Here is a 22,376-nt window from a genome sequence, read left to right as displayed (position 1 = left end):
TCACTATTGTATTTAAAATCTTGCAGTTTGGGTCTGAGTGTTTTCCTATTTAAACTAGAGAGAGGTATGTATTTAATTTGTGTTGGAGAAGAAAGACTACCTCAATGTGAAACTGTCCGCATTATCGGCTGAACGGAGTGGAAGTGGGGAGGACAGTGCAGCAAGCGGGGGTCTGCCCACTCAGCTTGAGTCAGGCAGATCTCCAGCTCCCGCAGGCGCCCCTGGGCCTCCCGACCTGCCGAGTGCTGGGCACGGGGCGGAAGGAAGCTATTTCCCCACACCCCCTCACCACAGCCCCCCACCATTTTGCAAAAGAAAGTTGTGTCTTTCCCCCGCCCTAATCTAGCTGGCTCACTGCTCCAAGTGTAAAAACTTTCAGGGTGGCAAATATGGGGAGAATTCAGAATAACCGTTTGGGGGGACACTTCTTTAATGACAGAGGGACGTCATTTCTTCACATTTCTGTTCGAGGGTACGCTGCAAAAATGGTTTGAAGATGACAGGTACAGAAGAAACAGTGATGTATAATGAAAAAAGCATGGATTTGAGAGTCAGATATATTTGGGTTCAAGTTTTGGCCTTATCTCTTGGGCCAAGTTAATTGGCTCCTCTGAACCTAGGTTTCCTCATTATTAAAATGGAGGTAACAAGATTCCCTCAGAGGACTGGCATAAGAATTAAATGACGAGATATGTAAATTGCTGGCACCAGCACTAGTAAATATTAGTGCAATTTCCTACAACCCCAGCACATTGTCTATGTCTGTCAGAGATGGTGTTCTAAACATTAATGCTAGGGCTATATTTTTAAATTACATATTCATGAAGCCTTCTCCTGCATAACAATTAATTTAATAAGGAAAAGAAACTATGAAGAGTTGACCCATGTTTGACATATGGTCGCAATCAAATAAGCATGTTAAAACCAAGTATGTTCTAATATGGACGTGAATAAATCAGTGCTTCAGATAAAGTTCAACACAGAGCTAACATTTTTAGAAATTGTGGAACTGCTTTTTCACCTACAGTGTACATGACCGCTTTGGACGATGTCCCTTCTTGGAGCTCTTGGAGCTCTAGGTCCACCCCCTAGACCAGGGCTCTGCCCACACGTCAACCCAACTGCCTGATGGCCCAGTGTCTCTTGCCAGGGACTGTGGACTATTTGTGAGCAAGGAACATGCCATGTTCACCGTGTGGCCCCGGAGCCTAGCCCAATGCACGAACACAGTATGCTCAGTAAGTCATTTATTGAAAAAATGAATAGTTGTGGGGCGCCTGGGTGGCTCAGTCGGTTAAGCGTCCGACTTCAGCTCGGGTCACGATCTCGCGGTCCGCGAGTTCGAGCCCCGCGTCGGGCTCTGGGCTGATGGCTCAGAGCCTGGAGCCTGCTTCCGATTCTGTGTCTCCCTCTCTCTCTGCCCCTCCCCCGTTCATGCTGTGTCTCTCTCTGTCTCAAAAATAAATAAATGTTAAAAAAAAAAAAAATGAATAGTTGTAATGCTTGTAGAATGTTTTTTACCGAGTTGTAATTATGCTGTTCAGATGATATTTGGATCTGAAGGGATATTAAGCATATTTCTGAGGTCACAGAGGTGTTGACTTTAGCAAGATGGTCAAGGCTATGTGGTGACAAATTCACTAAATACTTCATTTCTAAGATTTTTACTTATAGATTTTACTTTTTATTTTAGAGAGAGAGAGTAGGGGAGAGGAGCAGAGGGAGAGAGAGGGAGAGAGAGGGAGAGGGAGAGAGGGAGAGAGGAAGAGAGGGAAAGAGGGAGAGAGGGAGAGAGAGAGAATCATAAGCAGGCTCCGTGCTAAGCATGGGGTCATGACCTGAGCTGAACTCAAGAGTCGGATGCACAACCGACTGAGCCCCCAGGCCCCCTTACTTACAGATTTTTAAAAACGTTTTATTGTGGAAAATTTCAAACATATTCAGAAGTACACAGAACAGTGTAATAAACCCCTGTGTACCTATCATCTAGTTTTAAAAATTATCAATTTCTTTCATTTATATCTATTCCCTCTCTCCCACCATCAGATTATTTTGAAGCAAATCCCAGATATTACAGAACTTTATCCATGAAGATTTCAGTGAAATTTTAAAATCTACCCCACTATTCAAACTTATTTTTATTTATCACATTTATTCAGCACATTTTTATGGACAGGTTTTAAATCTGCAACTCAATTTCTGATTAAAGTTTTCCTTTAATAAATATTTCATTGGTGTTTATTTTTGTCTTTTACCCCAGACTTGCATGAACCATTCCCAGCGTTTCACTGGAAACTGGACACCACTAGAGAGAGCTCAGCAGGGTCCTGGGAAGTATTATCAACCTGAAATTCCAGGTAGGCTGGTAAGGGCTCCTTTGCTCTCAGACATTTGTGCAGCTTAGAGAATTGCATCTGACCAAGAGAGAAACGGAAGATTCTAAACAGCTACATATTCCTTCCTGCTGAGTGAAGGGCCCTCTGAGTCCACAGACGTGTTAATGTGGTCATTCGGACTGTTAAGAATCTGGCACGTCTGACTATGGCCACAGCCATCTTAGAGGAGTGATTCTTTCTTCTGGGCTGCCATGCAGGATCACACGGGGAGACTCTGAAGATAAAGATGCTCAGAGTTAAAACAACCCAACAAGTCTCACAGGAAATTCTGATGTGTAGTCAGAGGGAAGCATCTCTCTTCTCATCCCTCCTCAAGGGATGAGTCCTGGGACCGAGGGCTTTAAAAGCAGGTGTGCAATCTAAGTGCCCTCATGTTGGTTTCTAATATTTTCCAATAGAAGGAACCCGGGCTCTTTGGAGAAATGGCTACTTGTAGGATTAGGGCAAGAAATATATATGATGAGTCTGGAATGTCTGGTAGCACCAGAAAGTACAGAAATGCTCAGAAACAAACACCCACAATGGTAGGAGCGTGTCAAGGTGATGCAGGCACCAGCTGAAAGAGCCGATGGCCAAAGTTGGAACAGTCTGGGCAACAAAGTAAAGTAATACTGGGTTGTAACCAAAAATATAAAATAAATATGCACATGCCCACGCTGACATGAATAGATAATTTAAAAAAATAAATGGGAAGAAGAGACAAATCACTCATGCAGGATTCCAAGTGATTTTGTATAGACTCCACTCCCAAGGGAAGTGGAGCATAATCTTCACTCCTTAACTGTAGGCTGCACATAGTGACTTCCTTTATTTATTTATGTTTTAAAGCCTTGTTTATTTTTTTAAAAAATTTTTAATGTTTATTTATTTCTGAGGCAGAGAGAGACAGAGCATGAGTGGGGGAGGGTCAGAGAGAGAGGGAGACACAGAATCAGAAGCAGGCTCCAGGCTCTGAGCTGGCAGCACAGAGCCTGACGCGGGGCTTGAACTCACGGACCGTGAGATCATGACCTGAGCCGAAGTCGGACGCTCAACCGACTGAGCCACCCAGGCGCCCCAAGCCTTGTTTATTTTTGAGAGAGAGAGCGTGAGCAGGGGGAGGGAGTTGCGGGGGGGGGGGGGGGACAGAGGATCCGAGGTGGACTCCGTGCTGACAGCCGGGAGCCCTAGAGCCCGACGCAGGGCTCGAACTCACAAACCATATCATGACCTGATCTGAAGTCGGATGCTCCACTGACTGAGCCACCCAGGTGCCCCCATAGTGACTTCCTTTAAAAGAGGGTAACAATGGAGAAGGGTCAGAGGAGAAGAGTATCAACAGTGGAGAAACCTGACACAAACATTGCAGTGATAAGTCATGTTGATAGCATGTCCCTGTGATATGATATGATGGAAATGGCACTTTATCTCTGCACTCCTCCTCCCCAAACCCATAAAATCCAGTCTAATCATAAGAAAAATATCAGGTCTATCCCCACAGAGGGATTCTACAAAATACTAGTACTTCTCAAAACTGTCAATGTCGTAAAAACAGTCTGAGAAGTTGTCACAGCCAAGAGGAGCTTAGGGAGATGTTCTGAAACAGAAATAATAATGGGGTAAAAACTAAGGAAATCTTGGGGGACCTGGGTGGCTGAGTCAGTTAAATGTCCTACTGTTGATTTTGGCTCAGGTCATGGTCTCACGGTTCGTGCGTTCGAGCCCTGTGTTGATCTCTGTGCTGACAGAATGGAGCCTGCTTGGGATTCTCCCTCTCTTCTCTCTCTGCCCTGCCCCTGCTTGCATGCACACACTCTCTCTCAAAATAAATAAATAAACATTGAAAAAGTTTAAGGAAATCTGAAAAAGCTGTGGACTTCAGCTAATAATGATGTATCCGTATTGGTTCATTAATAGTAACAAATATATCATATTAATGTAAGATGTTAATAAGAGAAAAACTGGGTGTGGGGTCTATGGTAATTCTCTGTACTCTCTTTGTGATTTTTCTGTAAGTCTAAAATTGTTCTAATAAAGTTTATTCACATTGATCAGCTTTGGTATTTGAGTCAACTGTTCAGCTGGATGAATTGTCTTTTTTAAAAATAGACTTTATTTTTTAGGACAGTTTTCTTTCACTTTTATTTATTTATTTATTTTTTTAACTTTTATTTTTTTAAGTAATCTCTACCCCCAATGTGGAGCTTGAACCCACAACCCTGAGATCCAGAGTCACATGCTCTACCAACTGAGCCAGCCAGGCACCCCTAGAACAGTTCAGATTGACAGAAAAATTGAGCTGATAGTACAGTTTCCATAATACTACCTTAACCCCCAGTTTTCTCTATTAATCTCTTACATTAGTGTGGCACACTGGTTACAGTGAATGTACCAATATTCACACATTATTATCAACTGAAGTCCACAATCTAAATTAAGGCTCACTCTGTGTTCTACGGTTCTATGGGTTTTGACAAATGTAAAACGTCATGTGTGTACCATTACAGAACCGTACCGCATAATTTTACTGCCCTAAAAAACCTGTGCTTCACCTATTCATCTCGTCTTATGCATTCCCAAGCCCCTGGTAATCACTGATTTGATTTGATTTGATTTTGTACTGTCTCTACAGTTTTGCCTCTTCCAGAATGTCATGCAGTTGGAATCATCCAGTATATAGCCTTTTCAGACTGGCTTCTTTCACCTAGTAATATGCATTTAAGGTTCCTCCATGTCCTTTTGTGTCTAGATACCTCATTTCTTTTATTATTGGAGAATACTCCATCGCATGGGTATACCACAGTTTATTTAACCATCCACATACTGAAGGATATCCTGGTTGTTCTCCGGTTTTGGCGATTACAAGTAGACCCGCTATAAACATCCCTGTTTTGTGTGGACATCAATGATCAACTCGTGTTATTTAGAAACATATTGTTGAATCTCCAAATATGTTGGGATTTTACCATACCGATTTTACTGTACCGTAACAGTAACATTGTTACTGATTCCTAGTTTAATTTCATTATGGTCTGGGAGCGTACTTCGCATGATTTCTATTCTTGTAAATTTTTTCAGATGTGTTTTGTGGCCCAGACTGTGGTCTCTCTTGTTAAATGTTCCATGTAAGCTTCAGAAGAATGCATATTCTGTTGTTGTTGGATGAACAACATGAATTGGCAGAGATGTCAATTAGATCCAGTTGACTGATAGTGCTTTTCAGTTTAACGATATGCTTAAACTGATTTTCTGCCTGCTGGATCTGTTACTGACAGAGGGGTGTTGAAGTCTCTAAGTATAATAGTGGATATATAATTGTGGGTTTGTCTGTTTCTCCTTGTAGTTCTATTAGGGGTTTTTTGCTGCATGTCTTTTGACTCTCTTCATACACATTAAGGATTGTTGTGTCTTCTTGGAAGACCGATCCCTTTATCATTATGTAATGCCCCTCTTTATCCCTGTGTGAAGGACTGGTATTATTTTTTAAAATATTCAACAAAATTCATCATGAAGGCATCTGGCTTCTTTATGAGCAGATTTAAAAACTACTAATTCAGTTTCTTTACTTGTTATAGGGCTATTCATATTTCTACTTCTTCTTGAGTCTATTTTGGTAATTTGTCTTTCTAGAAATTTGTCCATTTCATCTAAGTTGTCTAACTTGTTGGAATAAAGTCACTTGTGGTATCTCTTTATAGTTCTTTTAACTGCCTTTTCCTTTTTCACTCCTAATTTTGAGTATTTGTTTCTTTTCTCTTAATTTCTTGGTCAGTCTTGCTAAAGGATTGTCAATTTTGTTGATTCTTTCAAAAAACCAACTTTTGATTTCATTAATGAATTTTTTTTCTATCTTCCATTTCATTGATGTCTGTTCTAACCTTTACTCTTTCCTTCCTCTCATTGCTTTCAATTTAGTTTGCTCTGTTATCTAGTGTCTTAAGGTGGAATTTTAGGTAATGGATTTGAGACCTTTCCTTTTTTTCTGACATGTTTTCCATGATATATTTATAGCTATAGGTTTCACCCTAAGTACTATGTTAGCTGCATTCCATACATTTTGACATTTTATATTTCATGTTCATTCATTAGATAGATAGATAGATAGATAGATACAGCTTCACACCTAGCATGGAGTCCAATGTGGGGCTTGAACTCACTACCCTGAGATCAAGATCTGAGCTGAGATCAAGAGTCGGATGCTTAACTGACTGGGCCACCCAGGAGCCCCTTTTCCAAAATATTTTAAAATTTCTCTTGTGATTTATTTCTTCTTTGACCCATAAGTTTTTAGTGTGTACTGTTTTTTATCCAAATATTTGAGGTTTCTCATATTTTTTTGCTACTGGGGATCTTAATTCAATGTGTCAGAAAACATACTTGGTATGGTTTCAGTTTTTAAAAATTTATTAAAACTTGTTTTGTGACCCAGCATATGGTTTATAGAGTTGGAAGCATTTTTTAATTTGTTTTATTTTCTATTAAATACTTTTGATTGTGATTTAATTCACATACCATAAAATTCATTCTTTTAAAGTATACACTTCACTGATTTTTAATGTATTCACAAGACCACGTTACTGTCACCACAATCTAATTCCAGAACATTTTTGTCATCCCTAAAAGAAATCTGCACCCATTAGGAGTTACTCTCTTCCTTTTCCCCCATGCCCCAGGCAACGACTAATGTACTTTCTGTTTCTCTGGATTGGCCTATTTGGGACATTTCATATACACAGAACATAAAATATACAGCTTTTTGTATCTGGCATCTTTCACTTGGCATAATGTTTTTAAGGTTCAGCCACACTACAGCATGTTAGTACTTCATTCCTTTTTTTAAAAAATTTTTTTTCAACGTTTTTTATTTATTTTTGGGACAGAGAGAGACAGAGCATGAACGGGGGAGGGGCAGAGAGAGAGGGAGACACATAATCGGCAACAGGCTCCAGGCTCCGAGCCATCAGCCCAGAGCCTGACGCGGGGCTCGAACTCACGGACCGCGAGATCGTGACCTGGCTGAAGTCGGACGCTTAGCCGACTGTGCCACCCAGGCGCCCCGTACTTCATTCCTTTTTATGCTGAATAATATTCCATCGTATGGATATACCACATTTTGTTTATCCATTCATCAGCTGGACATTTATGTTGTTTCCCCTTTCTGGCTATTATGAATACTACTACGAATGTTTGTGTACAAGTTTTTGTGTGGTGTACATTTTTAAGAAGTATATAATCTCTAGGCCATGAGCTAAGTACCTGTACTCAGGAAACGAGGCTGGAACATGTATATGTGTGCGTATATGTTTATCTTTCTATGTGTGGGGCCAACTCAAGTTCCTGTATATTTACAAAGAGTCTTTGGGTTTAAGAAGAGGCCAGAAGGGCTGAGTCAACTCTTAATATCTTAGCTCTAGCCTACATGCTTCAACTCCCCCTGGCTACAATGCCTCTCTTCTGTTTGGAACCACAGTGTAAGTGAGCCCTGCTGGGTGGGAAATGAGGCATGATTTCATGGCCAAAGAAGCCAGTGCACAGATACAGAAACAGTATATATTTCTATGATGCTTTTGGGATGAAAGGAAAAGTGATATGTATCATTTTGTGATTCAAGAAAAGCCATAGTAAAAACCCTGGTCTCAAGTTAGTGGGGGGAAAAAAATCATCCATCAACCAATGAATGTGATGATGCCCAAATATTACTTTGGTTAGAAAAATAATCCCACATAAACTCCCACTTTTCCCTCCTTTGGATCCTAAAACTTTCATCGCCACACTGCAGCGCATCTGTGGAGAAAAGCATGTGGCGAGCCAGACAGCTGTTCCCCAGTGTCTTGTAGTTTTATTCCTGGCAGTTGGGCCGGTTTTGGCCTTGCTCTGAGACTACAATTTCCCATTGCCTATCAGTTGGCCCTGAAATGTTGTGAGGATTCATCCTCCCTAATCTTCATTCTAAAAATGAATCTGAACCCTCTTTGTTACCTAAGAAGGGAGAAATAGGTGATGTTTCTTTGCAACTCTGTTATCTCATTCTGGATAAAGACAGTGAAGTGAGTTGGGAATAAATATAGGAAACCAAAAGGTCAAAAAATATTCTCCAAGAATAAGAGGAATCTGATACAAGGTAAGAGACAGATATACGGTACTTGACTAAAAGTCGGCCTGATCAGGCCAAACAGAACGACATGTGACATATTCAGGTATACTTTTGTTAAGACAAGAGATTCTGTACCTGCTTGTTGAAATATCCTCGAAAGGGTAGAGGATCTCTCCATTGTTACAGATTTCACAGATGAACCCCTTCTGGCTACAAAGACTGCAGCTGTACACGTGTGAGGTGGCAAATTTAATGACCTTGCCCAAGAATGGAGCCAGCTTCCCCTCTATCACCTGCAGAAAGAGAAATGGGACAGGGAAGCAAATTCATTGAGAACAGAAGTCTTGCAGACGCAGGAGGACTGGAATTCCTTTCCTTTACACAACAGGAAAACCTCTAATTATAATTTCTCAGCAACGCTGAGAAAGAAAAGACGTAGTATTTTCACTCCAAAAGAGCTCTCTGGTTTAAACCACTGGAGGTTGGAAAATGAAGATGTTGAAACTTCTTTTGTATTCCTCTTTCTTTGTAGTGTGATACAGGGAGTTGAGGACCAACAAATGGGGAACTCTACTTTCGTAGACCAGCATACCGTTATGGTGTGGCCTAAGTATGGTGTGTTTCCCAAAACACATATAAGGACACATACAAGGTAAATATTAATGTCGAATGTTGTGCTGTAAATTCAGTAATCCCTTTCCTCTGATGAGTTAATAGGATAGCTTTTTCACCGTCTCCCCAACAACATGTAACAAATGTGGAAAAATAGGTTTCTTTTGCTGCTGATAAGTATGTTAATATAAAGAGGTTGCAACTTGACCGTCTGAGGGCCACATTCAGCCTGAGGATTTTTTTTTTAATCTCTCAGTGTTTTAAAAAGTGAGCCAATTTAATAATTGGGAGATTTCACATAAATACCCATATTTTTGGCTTCTTTTGAAAAATCATTAGATATAGCAAAACTAGGCCTGAATTCCAACATGATGATGATTCTGGCTGTGAGTAGGGGCCGTCTGCTCCTACTGAGGCACGTGCTCTGCAGCGGACAGTTGTCCCCGCCAGGCCCTACTGTCTTGTATCTGCCTACCTCCCACTGTTACCTCACCGGTTAGCCTGCAAACATCCATGAGTCTGGAACCAATGTTAGTCAGCTCTCGTTGAACTAATACTGCATGAGCTTCAAAGACTTCAGCAGGTCAATACTAACAAGAAAAACATCTGCCTTTACTTCTCTCTCATTAATGCACCTACATATACATGCTGATTTTGATATAAGAAAAGAATGAACATTAAAGTTAGTTTGGAAGTAGCTGGAAATAACTGGTAGTAGCTGGATCCTTTCAAATAAATACAGAGTTAAAATGACAATTTTACATAAAAATAACATCTGAGGGAAATGTAGTAAGTCATACCTAAAGAGAAATTACAATGTCAAGGTGAATAAATAGCAGTAACTGATAAAAATAAAAGACTGCAAGGAATCTAATAATGCATTTTGCAAAAAATGAAGCTCTACCTAATACTGGAGATAAAAAACTCAAAGTGGTTTTTAAACATCATGGAATAATCTCATGTTTTAACAATGAATATAACAGTAGTTAACTCTAAGGAAGGGAACAAGTTGGAAAAGCAAGTCTTTCATTTTGTATATATGTAGTTCTTTTTATAAGAAACAATGTATACTATTTTTGTATTACGATGCAGAAAGTGAACAGAAAAATAAAGTTCACTGCTTTATAAGAGTGGATTTTTTTCTTAATAAAGGGGGTAGAAATTATGCTGGCTGTTTTTTGAGTTAAGCAGGTACATTTCCACCATTCTTTAACTTACTCTCCTCTCCATTTCCTTTAGAAGCCATAGATAGACCTCCTTTTATTTATGTTTTCTCAAGGACCATTAACTTCGATAAACCCCAGTAACAGGTACTCCTAATACCAACACACGATACACACTTTCTAAGAAACAACAACTACCAAATCTTATATCAAACACTTTCCAATGTGTCATAGGGTTAGCTCTAAATTGTGGTAACGATAGTGCAGCTGAGTTTGGTTTTACTTATGTTACTCTTTCCTAAACAAATTAAGGTTAGTGACACATTCAGAGAGATGTTCTAATAAGATATAGTCCATTTAGGGGGGAAACAGCAGTATATAGAAGAGCCTGGAAACCAGGTGAGTAAAGGTTGTTTGAAGGGACAGACGGTGGGTGAGAAGGGAAGATATGGAGGAAGACATGAAAGGAGGATCTAAAGGAGAAGACTGGGCATCTCGTGCATAAAGCTTTTTTTTTTTTTCTTTCTTTTAGAAAACTTCCTTGAGACAAAGGGTATGAACATTTTGCATTTTGAAGGCTTCTGAAATACTTCAACAAACTTATACTGTCAGAAACGTATATTTATTCCTACATGTGGACTTTAATAACCTTTAAAAATTAATTTGAGGATCGGTATCTTTATAATATTTATTCTCCCTATCAAAGAACCTTGTCTATATCTCTATTTTATTAAATCTTCATTTGCCTAATAAAATTTCTGGGTTTTTTCCCCCCCAGTTTAAGCTACTCACACTACTATTTAGATTATCTCAAGGTTAAGCTTTTGTATAATATGCTTTCTTATTAGCTACTGCTTATATATTAGAATATACTGACATTGGGATATCTTACATATAACTATATTACTGAATTTTCATGAATGCAAATCTTTTTTAGGTAATTTCTTGGGGTTTTCTGAAAGTGATAACTTGGTCCCTTCCTTTCTAATAGTGTACCTCTTATGTTTCATGCCTTACTTTATCATTCAGTGATCCTAATTTTAAGTAATAATGGTGTTAGTGGATATTCTTGGTATTTCGATGAGAATCACACTGGAAATTATAGAATCTATAGTGAGTGGCTCATTTTCTCCATCAAACACATATATTGTCATTCACCATATTTATTCACTCCCTCTTTTTTTAAATAACAGCTTTATTGAGACGTAATTCACACGCCATGTAATTCACCTATTTAAAGTCTACAATTAAGCGTTTTTTAGTATAGTTACAGATGTGCACTATCATCACAGTCAATTTTAGAACATTTCATCAAGTCTTCCAAAAAAACCTGTACCCGTTAGAAGTTACTCCCATTTGCCCCCTAACCTATCCCTTCTCCCCCAAGCTCTAGGCAACCAATAATCTACTTTTTCTTCTATAGATTTACCTATGTTGGCCATTTCATATCAATAGAATCATACAATATATGGCCTTTTGTGGCTGGCTTCTTTCATTCAGCATAGTGTTTTCAAGGTTCATGTTGATTCTTTTTTGAATATCTCTGGTGTAAGTCCCTTTTTCCCGTCTTCCCCAGCCTATTATCACTCTTCTCTAGACTGATGAAATAATCTTCTAGTTTTATATCTGGATGCCAGCCTTTTCCCTTTGGTCCATCCAGTGTATATACTAATCAGTTTTGGACATCGCTTTTATCAAGTATCATCTCTTCTTTCAAATCTTGGTGAATTCTTATTTTATCATTAAGAAAATCTCTTCACTCATTCATTTCATAAAATGATATTGAGTTACTGTGTCCCAGGCACTCAATACAAGAATGAACTGGACGGGATTGGAGCTTACATTTTTGCTTGGTGTGCAAGGGTCTCCATAAGCTGATTCCATCCATACTATTTATCTAAGCTCAGTTTCCATTTTTTACTGTATATCTCCTGTTGTGAGAAAACTTTTCCCTGTGTAGAATGTGCTTACATTTGCTCTTGGGCCCTCACCCTTGTCATTTCCTCTATCTTAAGTTTCACTTCTTAACACTTATTTAAATTTCACCTAGGCTTCATAGCTCAGATCTAGTCAGCTTGATGTGGAAAGCCATCTTTGGCTACCTCAGCTGTTATGAATGTCTTGTGCTTTGTATAATTTACTTTTACATCATATAATTTAATACAGAACTTGATGCTGTTTTGTACTCTTTACTATTGTTTGACATGTGATTGTTTTGCTTATCCAACTAGATCGAACGTATAAAAATGGTGATACTACCTATAAAATGGTGATTTTATATGGAGAAATCTGAGAATGTCAATTGCTGGAAGGCAAAGACTGAGTCTCATGCTTGTCTTAAATGTCCCCTCTCTGCCAGGGACGTAAGCTCTTGTTGACTGACCAGGGAGGTGTTCCTGTTTTCCCTCCTTGGCAGCAGCAGCAGTCACATTTCAGGGCTGTCTTTGTGTCACAAACATTTTCAGTCATTCTGCTGTGTGATTTAGGGAGGAGCACAAAGAGTGCGTGGACCTGGTGGTTGCTCAGCTGTTCAGGAACTTTTTTTGCTTCTTTACACTTGATTAATTACTCTTCCTATGTGTTAGCTTAGGTTCATGGCCACGTTCCAAAGAGCTGAAGATGCTGAAAGTTTCTCCTCCAGGACAGTGAGGTAATAGTCTATACATTTATTTTTGAATTTTTTAATATTACAGAAAGGAAAACTTCATACTTACAGTTTGCCAGAGGTACAGATATATGTAGGAGGTTTAGGTCTTGTCTTTGAATACGACTACTAGCAACACTGGGAACAGAATCTAGCTATTAGGGCTTCTGGTCTAGAGGTCTTATTACTATAACGAAGTAGATTCCAGGTGTGAAATCTCCTAGGGTTCTTTTTAAAAACCAGATCTATCTTTGTTTTGAACAACTGCGTAAAAAGAAACCAAATGTCCTGCCTCTACCGTCTCCTCCTGCCCCCAAGAGTCTTGCAACTTTCACTCCCAATTCCTAGCCATCTTGGTGGGGGCTTAAGGCTAGGGACATATTCCATAAACACCATGAAGATAGTGGCGCCAAAGAAGACCAAAGCCCAAGCAGCCACTATCTTCAGGTTGCAACTGAGAACAAAGTAGAAAAGAGCTGTCAGGATACCAATGGACCTGGAAAATGACTATGGGCAGGAAAAAGTCAAATGTCCAACAAGCCAATAGGTGGCCAACAAGTGCACAACCTGAGAGAAGTCTTCTGTGTCAACCCTAAGTTGGAGTACCTCCCTAGGCAGTATTACTGCCCAGAGTAACAACAGTCTTCGATAGGGTCCAGCATGAGGAAAAGTTCCACTAACTGCTTTATTTAGATTAGAGTCGATCCAGGAGATTCTGATATCACTGAGAGCAAGCCAGGACCAACCAGGACAAAGTAAATCACAAAAGTGCATCCTTAATAAAACTGGTCAAAGCTTGTTTTTAAAAAATCTATCATTTTTGCTTCTTGTCGACTTGACTATTTTTCTGGCGTGTGGGAGTTGATTCATCAGTCTCCCAGAGAGATTGACATTACAGAGTTTTCCATATTCCCTCAGAACTTAGTTGTTTCTGGGTAAGGGGAAGCAGCAAGGCAGAGCACAAATTCTACTTCATCTGCCTTCCAGCCATGAGACCAAATTTGGCAAGTTACTTAACCTCTTTGAGCCTTAGTTCCTCAACTTAAAAATCAGGATAATGTCTACCTTGCAGGGTTGAAGGAAGGATCAGATTTAATATAATGAAAGTACTGGGCATAATGTCTAACTTAGAGCAAGTAATCAATAAATCATAGCTTATTATTAGCTTATCTTAATCAAAACAGAAACTTTATATGATTTAGATTCATTCTTTATTTCAAACACTTGTGATTTATAGCAAGGGGGAGAAAAAAAGGTCTTTCTTTTAATGTTTATTTATTTTTAAGAGAGAGAGAGAGAGGGAGAGAGAGCATGAGAGGGGGGACGGGTAGAGAGAGAGGGGGGGGACAGAGGATCCCATCCTCACTGACAGCAGTGAGCCTGATGTGGGGCTTGAACTCATGAACTGTGAGATCATGACCTGAGCTAAAGTAGAACGCTCAACCGACTAAGCCACCAGGCACCCCAAAAAGGTTTTTTTTTACATGTCATTTTTACTTATTTTATTTTATTTACTTTTAATGTTTACTTATTTGTGGGAGAGAGAGAGAGAGAGAGAGAGAGAGAGAGAAAGACAGAGCACAAGCAGGGTAGGGGAAGAGAGAGACAATCACAGAACCCAAAGCAGGCTCCAGGCTCTGAGCTGTCAGCACAGAGCCCAACGCGGGGCTCAAACTCATGAGCTGCGAGATCATGACCTGAGCCGAAGTCAGCCACTCAACCAACTGAGCCACCCAGGTGCCCCTACATGTCATTTTTAAAAGGCATCAGACTGTCTTTCTGTTTGGATAGGATCAGTTGAGATTAATGTAAAGTGTATAGATCCATTCGGTTCAACACTGCTGTTAATGAGAGAACAGAGCTCATACGACAGACAGGCAGCCCGAATGCTGGGGAAAGACATGTAACACACCTCAAGCTTGATTTGAATCACTCATATAATACTTTAGCAACACTTGGAAATTGTCTTTCTTAATCTTTTCATTCTTGTAATTAAATTGGTCACAAGTTAATAGAACTTCATCACAATCCATCAAAAGTCACAAGGCCATTCCATGTTTAGCAGAACAAGGCTACTGGTTTTAGTTAACCAGGTGGTCATTTAGATAAGTCACGAGTGAAGGTGACATAGATCTCTGACATGAGGTTTGGTTATCTCTCCACTTATCGTCCCCAAAGTGCCAGCCTATGTGGATAAAATTATGACAAAGTAATTAGCAGAAAACATATGTAGCTCTTCCCCCCTTTCCCACCCCCCACACTCAACCTCCTTCACCTTGTCCATGCCAAACTGCCCTATCTCCTTGAGAAAAGGCAGATGTCCAAAATAGTGAAAAGGAGTTTGCTTCTGTTTTCCATTAAACTGAATTTCTTGTATTAAGGAACGTACTAGTCTGATCTACCTAGTTGGAGACTGTGCATATGTGATTATTTCAGAGTTTTTTAAGGGTCAGGTAGTCAAAGAATACACACTTTCATTTGTAATTTAAAAGTATGCGTCCTCTCATCACACGGGAGGATAAGGGCAAAATCAACACCAAGCTGGTATCTTCTTCCCCGTTTTGCTATTTTTTTTTTTTTTTTTTTTTACTTTTGCAATCTTTCTACAAATTCTTTTCACTCATCATTTCAGGTAGTTCTAAAACTCCAGGAGCCGCCAAATAGCACTTTTCATGATCCAGCTGGCTGACAAATATACCAAATCTGCTTATCCGTCTTGTGTGACTGCAGCCCACGAAAGCTGCCTGGTTGAACTTCCAGTTCAGGGATACACACGTTTCCCCCCCTTTCTATTCTGGTCAAGATGGTCAGCATTGGAATTTGAGGCCTATGGCTTTCTTGCAGACTAAGACAACAGTCTTTATTTGATTTACTTTCTTGCAGACCAATCAAAAATTACAATTAAGTTAAAAAATAACCTAGTGCTGCCTTCTCCAAACCACAGTTTCAGAAACAGCTGCTTATTACTCATGTGTGGCACCAGGAAATTGCAGTGTCATGTTCAAGGTCTGTGGCCAATAGAGATCTGTGGGATTGGGAAAAGGGCACAAATGATTCTTTTGTGTCCGTTGCCTTCACTCCCTTGGCACCACCACAACATTCAAGATCTACGGGGGGAGAGGGACAGACCACTAGTGACTTGGACAAGAAAAAAGAAAAAACTCTTTCTCATTGAATCTCTTCATGCACTGGCTAATTCCTACCCCCTGATTTGTCCAGTTACCTTGCATCTCAATACAGGCATTCCTCAGCCATTGTGTAACATCTAGACTCGGGACAACTGTTGGGAATACTGTGATGAAGAGGCCTGTTGCACTTGACAAACGGCCCCTCCTTAAAAGTCTAACCCAAAGACCCCATTCATGGTAAACAAAGCCACCTGCCACTCACCAGTGGTAACAAGCTCGCTTGATGAGATGAAAGAATCAAAACTGTCACACGTTGTAAAATGATTTCAAATATAATTTAGTTGGCATTTGCTTGGCCAGAGGACCATGAGAGTGGCTGTGCTCACTATATTTTCTCTGAGTGCCATTTGTCGGCGTTAACAGGTGGGTACGGTGAAGTCCAGTGATCTCGGCCAGGTGAGTTTGTGAAGAGCTAGGAAAAAGCAGTCTGGAGATTCTTCCCGGGCTGGAAAACCCTAGCACACAGAATATTCCGAATTTTCATTCAATTCTAAATTTTACTATTCTTAATTGTAAGTCTTTAAAAATAAAAAATAAAAAGAATGCCACCGTATTATTTTTCTTAAAAATAGAAAATAACTAGGGGAGCCCGGCTGGCTCAGTCGGCAGAGCACGTGACTTTTGATCTCAGGGTGGTGAGTTCACCCACATAGGGCTCAGAACTTACTTAAAAAGGAGGGGGGATAACTAGTAAAGGGGATTTTCATATTTCAAAAAGTTTGTTAAAATGCCATTTCCCCATTGCTAACCTTTGAGCCCCTTATTATGGCTCAGTCCTGGGTTGTTTGTATATAAACAGAAAACTTCTCTAATTAGCTGCTCTTTACCCCTCTCACAGGACTGAAACTTTGGTTAATGAAGCACTTCCCTGAGGGTGGATTATGATGTCACCAATTAGCTCTTATCGGAGCCTCTCCCAAAGGTGACAATTTCTACTTAGACTTTGTAAACTATGTGATAATTTAATCTGGGTTGATGTAATTGGGTAGATTTGTGAGTGGTCATCATCATTTCTATCAGATCACATTTTGCTTCCTGCTGGAAACAGCCTCAGGGAATAAAAGAAAAAAATTTTTCAATTTCAATTGTCTTCAATGGGTGAATAACAGAGATGAACCCAAGAACACAAATTTCTTATTCAGAAAAATATCTGGGGTGGGGCCTACTTCAGACAGGTTTTCTGCACTAGGTAAAGTGTCTCCAGGGGTGTGGCCTCATCAGGCCACAACCTCAAGGTACTCCAGTGGAAACATTTACAAAGGGTGAGTACAATTATGGGGTCCACATGTTGTGAGCCCCCCAAACAGGCCATACAGTCTGATAGAGGTACACATGTAATTATGAGGAAAATAATTAAAATAGTTTAAATGGAAACAAGTCCAGAAAATTCTCATGGTATGGTCAGCAGAATTTTACTTCTCTGTTGAGTTTATTAGTTATATGTCTGAAATTAATTATATTTAGGTCTCTATTGTTCATTTTGGCTCTAGTTAAGATAATACTGACTCACTGAGTAGTAAATAAGGAAAGGCCCTAAGTGATCTTTTAAACTCAGCTTCCTTAATATATGAGAAAACTGAGGTCTAGAGGTGATGTGTGCTGCCCAAGATCACTTGGCCAGCTGGTGACAGACCCAGACTCCCCCTCTTATGCACATTTCACTACTCTAGGAAGGAGCCTTTCTAAGGATATCTTAGGTCAGAGTGCAGCCTCTGGGTTTGGCTCAGCCTGAGAATTCTGAGGTCTCTGGATGCCTACTGACCCGCCATGTAGAAATGGATTTCTAAGCTGATTTGGTTCCCGCACGGAAACAAGACGCACAGCCTGCATTGGTCCAGGCTTATCGCCATGATTTCCATCTGAACTGGACCTGCTGTGCCTTACAGATTTTTTTTGTCCAACACATTTACTCCTTGTATGAAAATTCTCTTAAATGGTCACATCTTGTGTTGTTTTCTGAATATGGAACGTGATTTTAAATATTATATTATTATCAGTTGAACTGGGAAATTCATCAGTTAAAGTAATCACCAAATTCTGTGACAAAAATGGACTTACCATCAACTTAAACCCTAGCCTATTTACCAAAACTAGAGATGTAACTTCTTAAAAGGAGTGGCAACTACAGCTGGGGAGAGCAAAGCAAAACAGAACAACTCCCTCTACGCATGTGATGTGGGAGGAATTAAAGAAGTATGGCTTTTCAGAGAGGGCTTGAGTAGAGACCACTATAAAACATCTTAACAGGAAACAACAAAAGACTCCACATTTGAAGAGATACGGAAATACAGGAGAAATCAAGGCAATATTAGCTGATCATGTAAGGACAGGAGACACATAACAGGCAGAAAGTGAAGAAGGGAAGGAGAAGTAGGGAAAGGATGGAAACAAAAAAGAAAAAAAAGTTAAGAAAATAGAAAAGGTCAATTCAAATGCTCACAAAGAGAAACAAAGGACAGGGCTGACCAACAGCAGATAAAGGAGTGACACTTCTTGGCTTCTATTCCCAGTTATGTCCCCGGTAAGCTGTGCAACCTTTTTTATAAGTCACTTCACTTCTCCGTGCCTCAGTTTCCTTATCTACAGAATAAAGGGATTGTACTAAGTCGTTCAAAACTACAGGATCAATAAGGATCCCTCTCAGTTTGAAGATTCTATGATTTTGTGATTAACCAACAGGGAAGACATCAAAAGAAGCTTGTTGAATACCCCCAGGAATGTAGAAAGGGAATATCTGGGGAGATAGATAAAAGGTGAGTTTAACCAGACTAATTAGAAGATACCCAAGGAAATTTTCAAAAGAAGTGAAATAATGTCACCAGCTTTTTATTCCTCTGCTTGCTGAGTGCCATTCAAAGAGGGAGTTAATGCTTTTTAGGAATCATCCCTCACAGGTGTGCAACCAGATATCGGTTTTCCTGAAGACGTCTGCAAATCCCTTCCTGTCGTCAATGCATTTAATTAGTTAAAAGTTTAGATAGCACCTAGGGATGGAAAGCACAATATAAGTGCTCAACATTATTATTACTTCACAGCTTTTATGAGACCAGCAGTGCCTAAGATTAAATGAAAAACCAAAATGGGTTTCTGGCTAGAAGGTTCTGATCTAATAAATTGCTAGGTTACTGATGTGAGGAAAAACAAACCCTGCACATAAACTGGAATAGGTGCTCTTTATTAGCTTGCATGCCATTGTCTTAAGACAACTGGTAATTTTTATTCCTCGCCTCAAGGCGTCAACAAATAGTAAACCACCACTCACCGCACAGTACTGATTATGATTTCATACATCCTGTTTTTCAAGAATATTATCTACTGTGTTTGTGGTGTCTGTATGCTGGGCATCTATAAATGCACGATATGGGTTCAAATGTGTATGGGAACTTACTATACAGTAAAAGTGGGTAAAGATAAATTATTTAATAAATGATGCTGTGGCAACTGGTGAGACATTGTGGAAAAAATAAAACTGAATCTCTAACTCATTTCATAAGAAAATGTAATTGCAGATAAATTGAAGATTTAACTATGAAAAGAAAACCATAAAAGTATTTTAAAACTACAAAAAAATATTAGAGAAAAATGTTAGCAAAATATTTACATGGGGCAAATATTTTATAATCTTAGAAGCCATAAGAGAGTGATAAATGTGAACATGTAAAATTAAAATATTAGTAAAATACAAAATACCACTTACAAAATGACATGACAAAAACAAACTGGGAAAAAACAGCTCCCATTTATATAAAAAAGTGCCAATTTCCTTAATAAAGAAAGAGCTCTTTCAAATTAATAACAAAAAGACCAACAACGTAATTTAAATAGAGGTTCATGAAATAAATAGGCAATGAACACAAACTACAAATGGCAAACAACATAAAAAAGATGCTCAATCTTAATTACAATGGAAAAATATACAAATTAAAGTAATAGTGTGAAGCTACTTTTTATTGCTCAGATCGGCTAGGATTAAAAATGTTATTAAGCGGCGCCTGGTTGGCTCAGTCAGTTAGGCGGCTGACTCTTCATTTGGGCTCAAGTCATGATCTCACCATTCGGGAGTTTGAACCTCACATCGGGCTCTGTGCTCACAGTGCAAGCCTGCTTAGGATCCTCTGTCTCCCTCTCTCTGCCCCTCCTCCACTTGCACATGTATGCTCTCTCTCTCTCTCAAAAATAAATAAATGTTAAAAAAATTAATGTTTAATTAATTTAACGTGGGTGTAGGAAAACAGGCACTCTCAAGATACTGAATGGAAGTATAAACTGGTTCCACCTTTTCAGAAGGCAAGTGGCAATACTTGTGAAACTACAAAGCACACACACCCTTTGACCCGTCTGTCCCACATTAACTCATTTACACTACATAGCCACACAAGTGCTCAGAGAAATAAACGAGGGTGTTTGCTGCAGTGTTGGTTCTAATAGAGAATGCACTGGTTAAAAATTAAGATAACTAGACTATGCATATAGCTGATAAAAGAATGAGGTAAACCTTTGTGTGTACTAAATGTGCACGTATGTTCAGATGTCCACAGAACACTATTAAGTGAAAAAGGCAAGATGCAGAAAGGTAGTATTGCTTGATCCCATTTGCAAAAAAAAAGTTAACGTTTGTAAATGAGTAGAGATATCTAGAAGGAGACAGACTGGCTATAGTTAACAAAAGCTATCTCTGCAGAATGGTATGTCAGGGGAGAGAAGTGCAGACTTTAAAAATAGAATTCTGTAATGAAATATCAGAAAAAGAAATAAGGAAACAATTCCATTTACAATTGCATCAAAATGAATAAAATACCTAGGAATAAATTTAACCAAGGAGGTGAAAGACCTGCACACTGAAAACTATAAGACACTGATGAAAGGAACTGAAGATGAAACACATAAATGGAAAGATTTTTGTGCTTATGGATTGGAAGAAATTAGTATTTTTTAAAATTATTTTTTTAATGTTGATTTTTGAGAGAGAGACAAGAGTGTGAGCAGGGGAGGGGAGAGAGAGAGAGAGAGAGAGAGAGAGAGAGAGAGAATCTGAAATAAGCTCCAGACTCTGAGCTGTCAGCACAGAACCCAACCAACCCGGGCTCAAACTCGGGAACAGCAAGATCATGACCTGAGCTTAACCGACTGAGCCACCCAGGTGCCCCAGTATTTTCTTTTAAAGTTTACTTATTTATTTTTGAGAGAGAGAGAGAATATCCCAAGCAGGTTCCGTCTTGTCAGCACAGAGCTGGAGGAAGGGCTTGAACTCATAAATAGCGAGTCAGACGGTTAACCAACTGAACCACCCAGGGTCCCCTGGAAGAATTAGTATTGTTAAAATGCCCATACTATCCAAAGAAATCTACAGATTCAGTGGAATCCATACCAAAATTCCAATGGCAGTTTTCATAGAAATAGAACAAAAAATCCTAAAATTTGTAGGGAACCACAAAAGACACCAAATTGCCAAAGCAATCTTGAGAATGAAGAACAAAGCTGGAGGCATCATGCTCCCCGATTTCAAACTATGTTACAAAGCTACAGTATCAAAACAGTATGGTATTGGCATAAGAAGAGACCCATATCTCATTGGCACAGAATAGAATCCAGAAATAAACCACATGTATATAGTCAATTAATGACAAAGGAGCCAAGAACATATGATGGGGAAAGGACATTTTCTTCAATAAATGGTGCTGGGAAAACTGGACAGGCACATGCAAAAGAACGAAATTGGACCACTATCTTATACATACACAAAAAATTAACTCGAAATGGATTAAATATTTGAATGTTAAGACCTGAAGCCATAACATTCCTAGAAGAAAACTTAGGTGGTAAGCCATCTGACATCATTCTTGGCACGGATTTTTGTTTGGATTTGATAACAAAAGCAATGGCTACAAAAGCAAAAATAAACAAGTAGGACTACATCAGACTAAAAAGCTTCACAGAAAAGGAAATCATTGACAAAATGAAATGGCAACCTAGTGTAAACCATATAGTTTCCTTTTCCTTTTTCCTATCTCCTTTCCTTTCCTCTCCTCTCCTCTTTCCTTTCTCCTTTCCTTTCCTTTCCTTTCCTTTCCTTTCCTTTCCTTTCCTTTCCTTTCCTTTCCTCTCCTCTCCTCTCCTCTCCTCTCCGTTCCCCTCCCCTCCCCTTCCCTCCCCTTTTTTAAGTAGGCTTCACACACCCAGTGTGGAGCCCAATGTGGGGCTTGAATTCACAACCCTGAGATCAAGAACTGAGCTGAAATCAAGAGTCAGATGCTTAGCCAACCGAGCCACTCAGGCACCCCAATCCTATATTTGATAAGA

General features: G+C 39.4%; 1 protein-coding gene and 1 non-coding gene across 9 annotated transcripts in view; both read right to left on the bottom strand.

Annotated features, from left to right (window-relative positions):
• The window catches only part of PLEKHM3 (pleckstrin homology domain containing M3), a 199,590-nt gene that overhangs the window by 24,636 nt on the left and 152,578 nt on the right, over nt 1–22,376 (bottom strand). For 5 of the 8 annotated variants that reach the window (XR_009255797.1, XM_058707187.1, XM_058707177.1 and 2 more), the window contains one exon: nt 8,605–8,762. The exons of 1 other annotated variant lie outside the window; for it this stretch is intronic. Coding sequence is in view for 5 of the 7 variants with exons in the window: in XM_058707187.1 (XP_058563170.1) it covers nt 8,605–8,762 (158 nt within the window). In the remaining 2 variants the exon portion in view is untranslated. Of the gene's footprint in view, nt 1–1,894; nt 2,611–8,604; nt 8,763–16,278; nt 16,532–22,376 lie in introns of those variants that run through there. 2 more of the 8 variants (XM_058707215.1, XR_009255803.1) reach the window with 2 other exon arrangements.
• Nucleotides 4,566–4,638, bottom strand: TRNAQ-CUG (transfer RNA glutamine (anticodon CUG)). The gene has a single exon. It is a non-coding gene; the product is annotated as a tRNA-Gln (tRNA).

This window comes from Neofelis nebulosa, chromosome 2, assembly GCF_028018385.1.
Source record: "Neofelis nebulosa isolate mNeoNeb1 chromosome 2, mNeoNeb1.pri, whole genome shotgun sequence".
Classification (NCBI taxonomy): Eukaryota; Metazoa; Chordata; class Mammalia; order Carnivora; family Felidae; genus Neofelis; species Neofelis nebulosa.
This window is presented reverse-complemented; position numbering and strand designations above follow the sequence as displayed.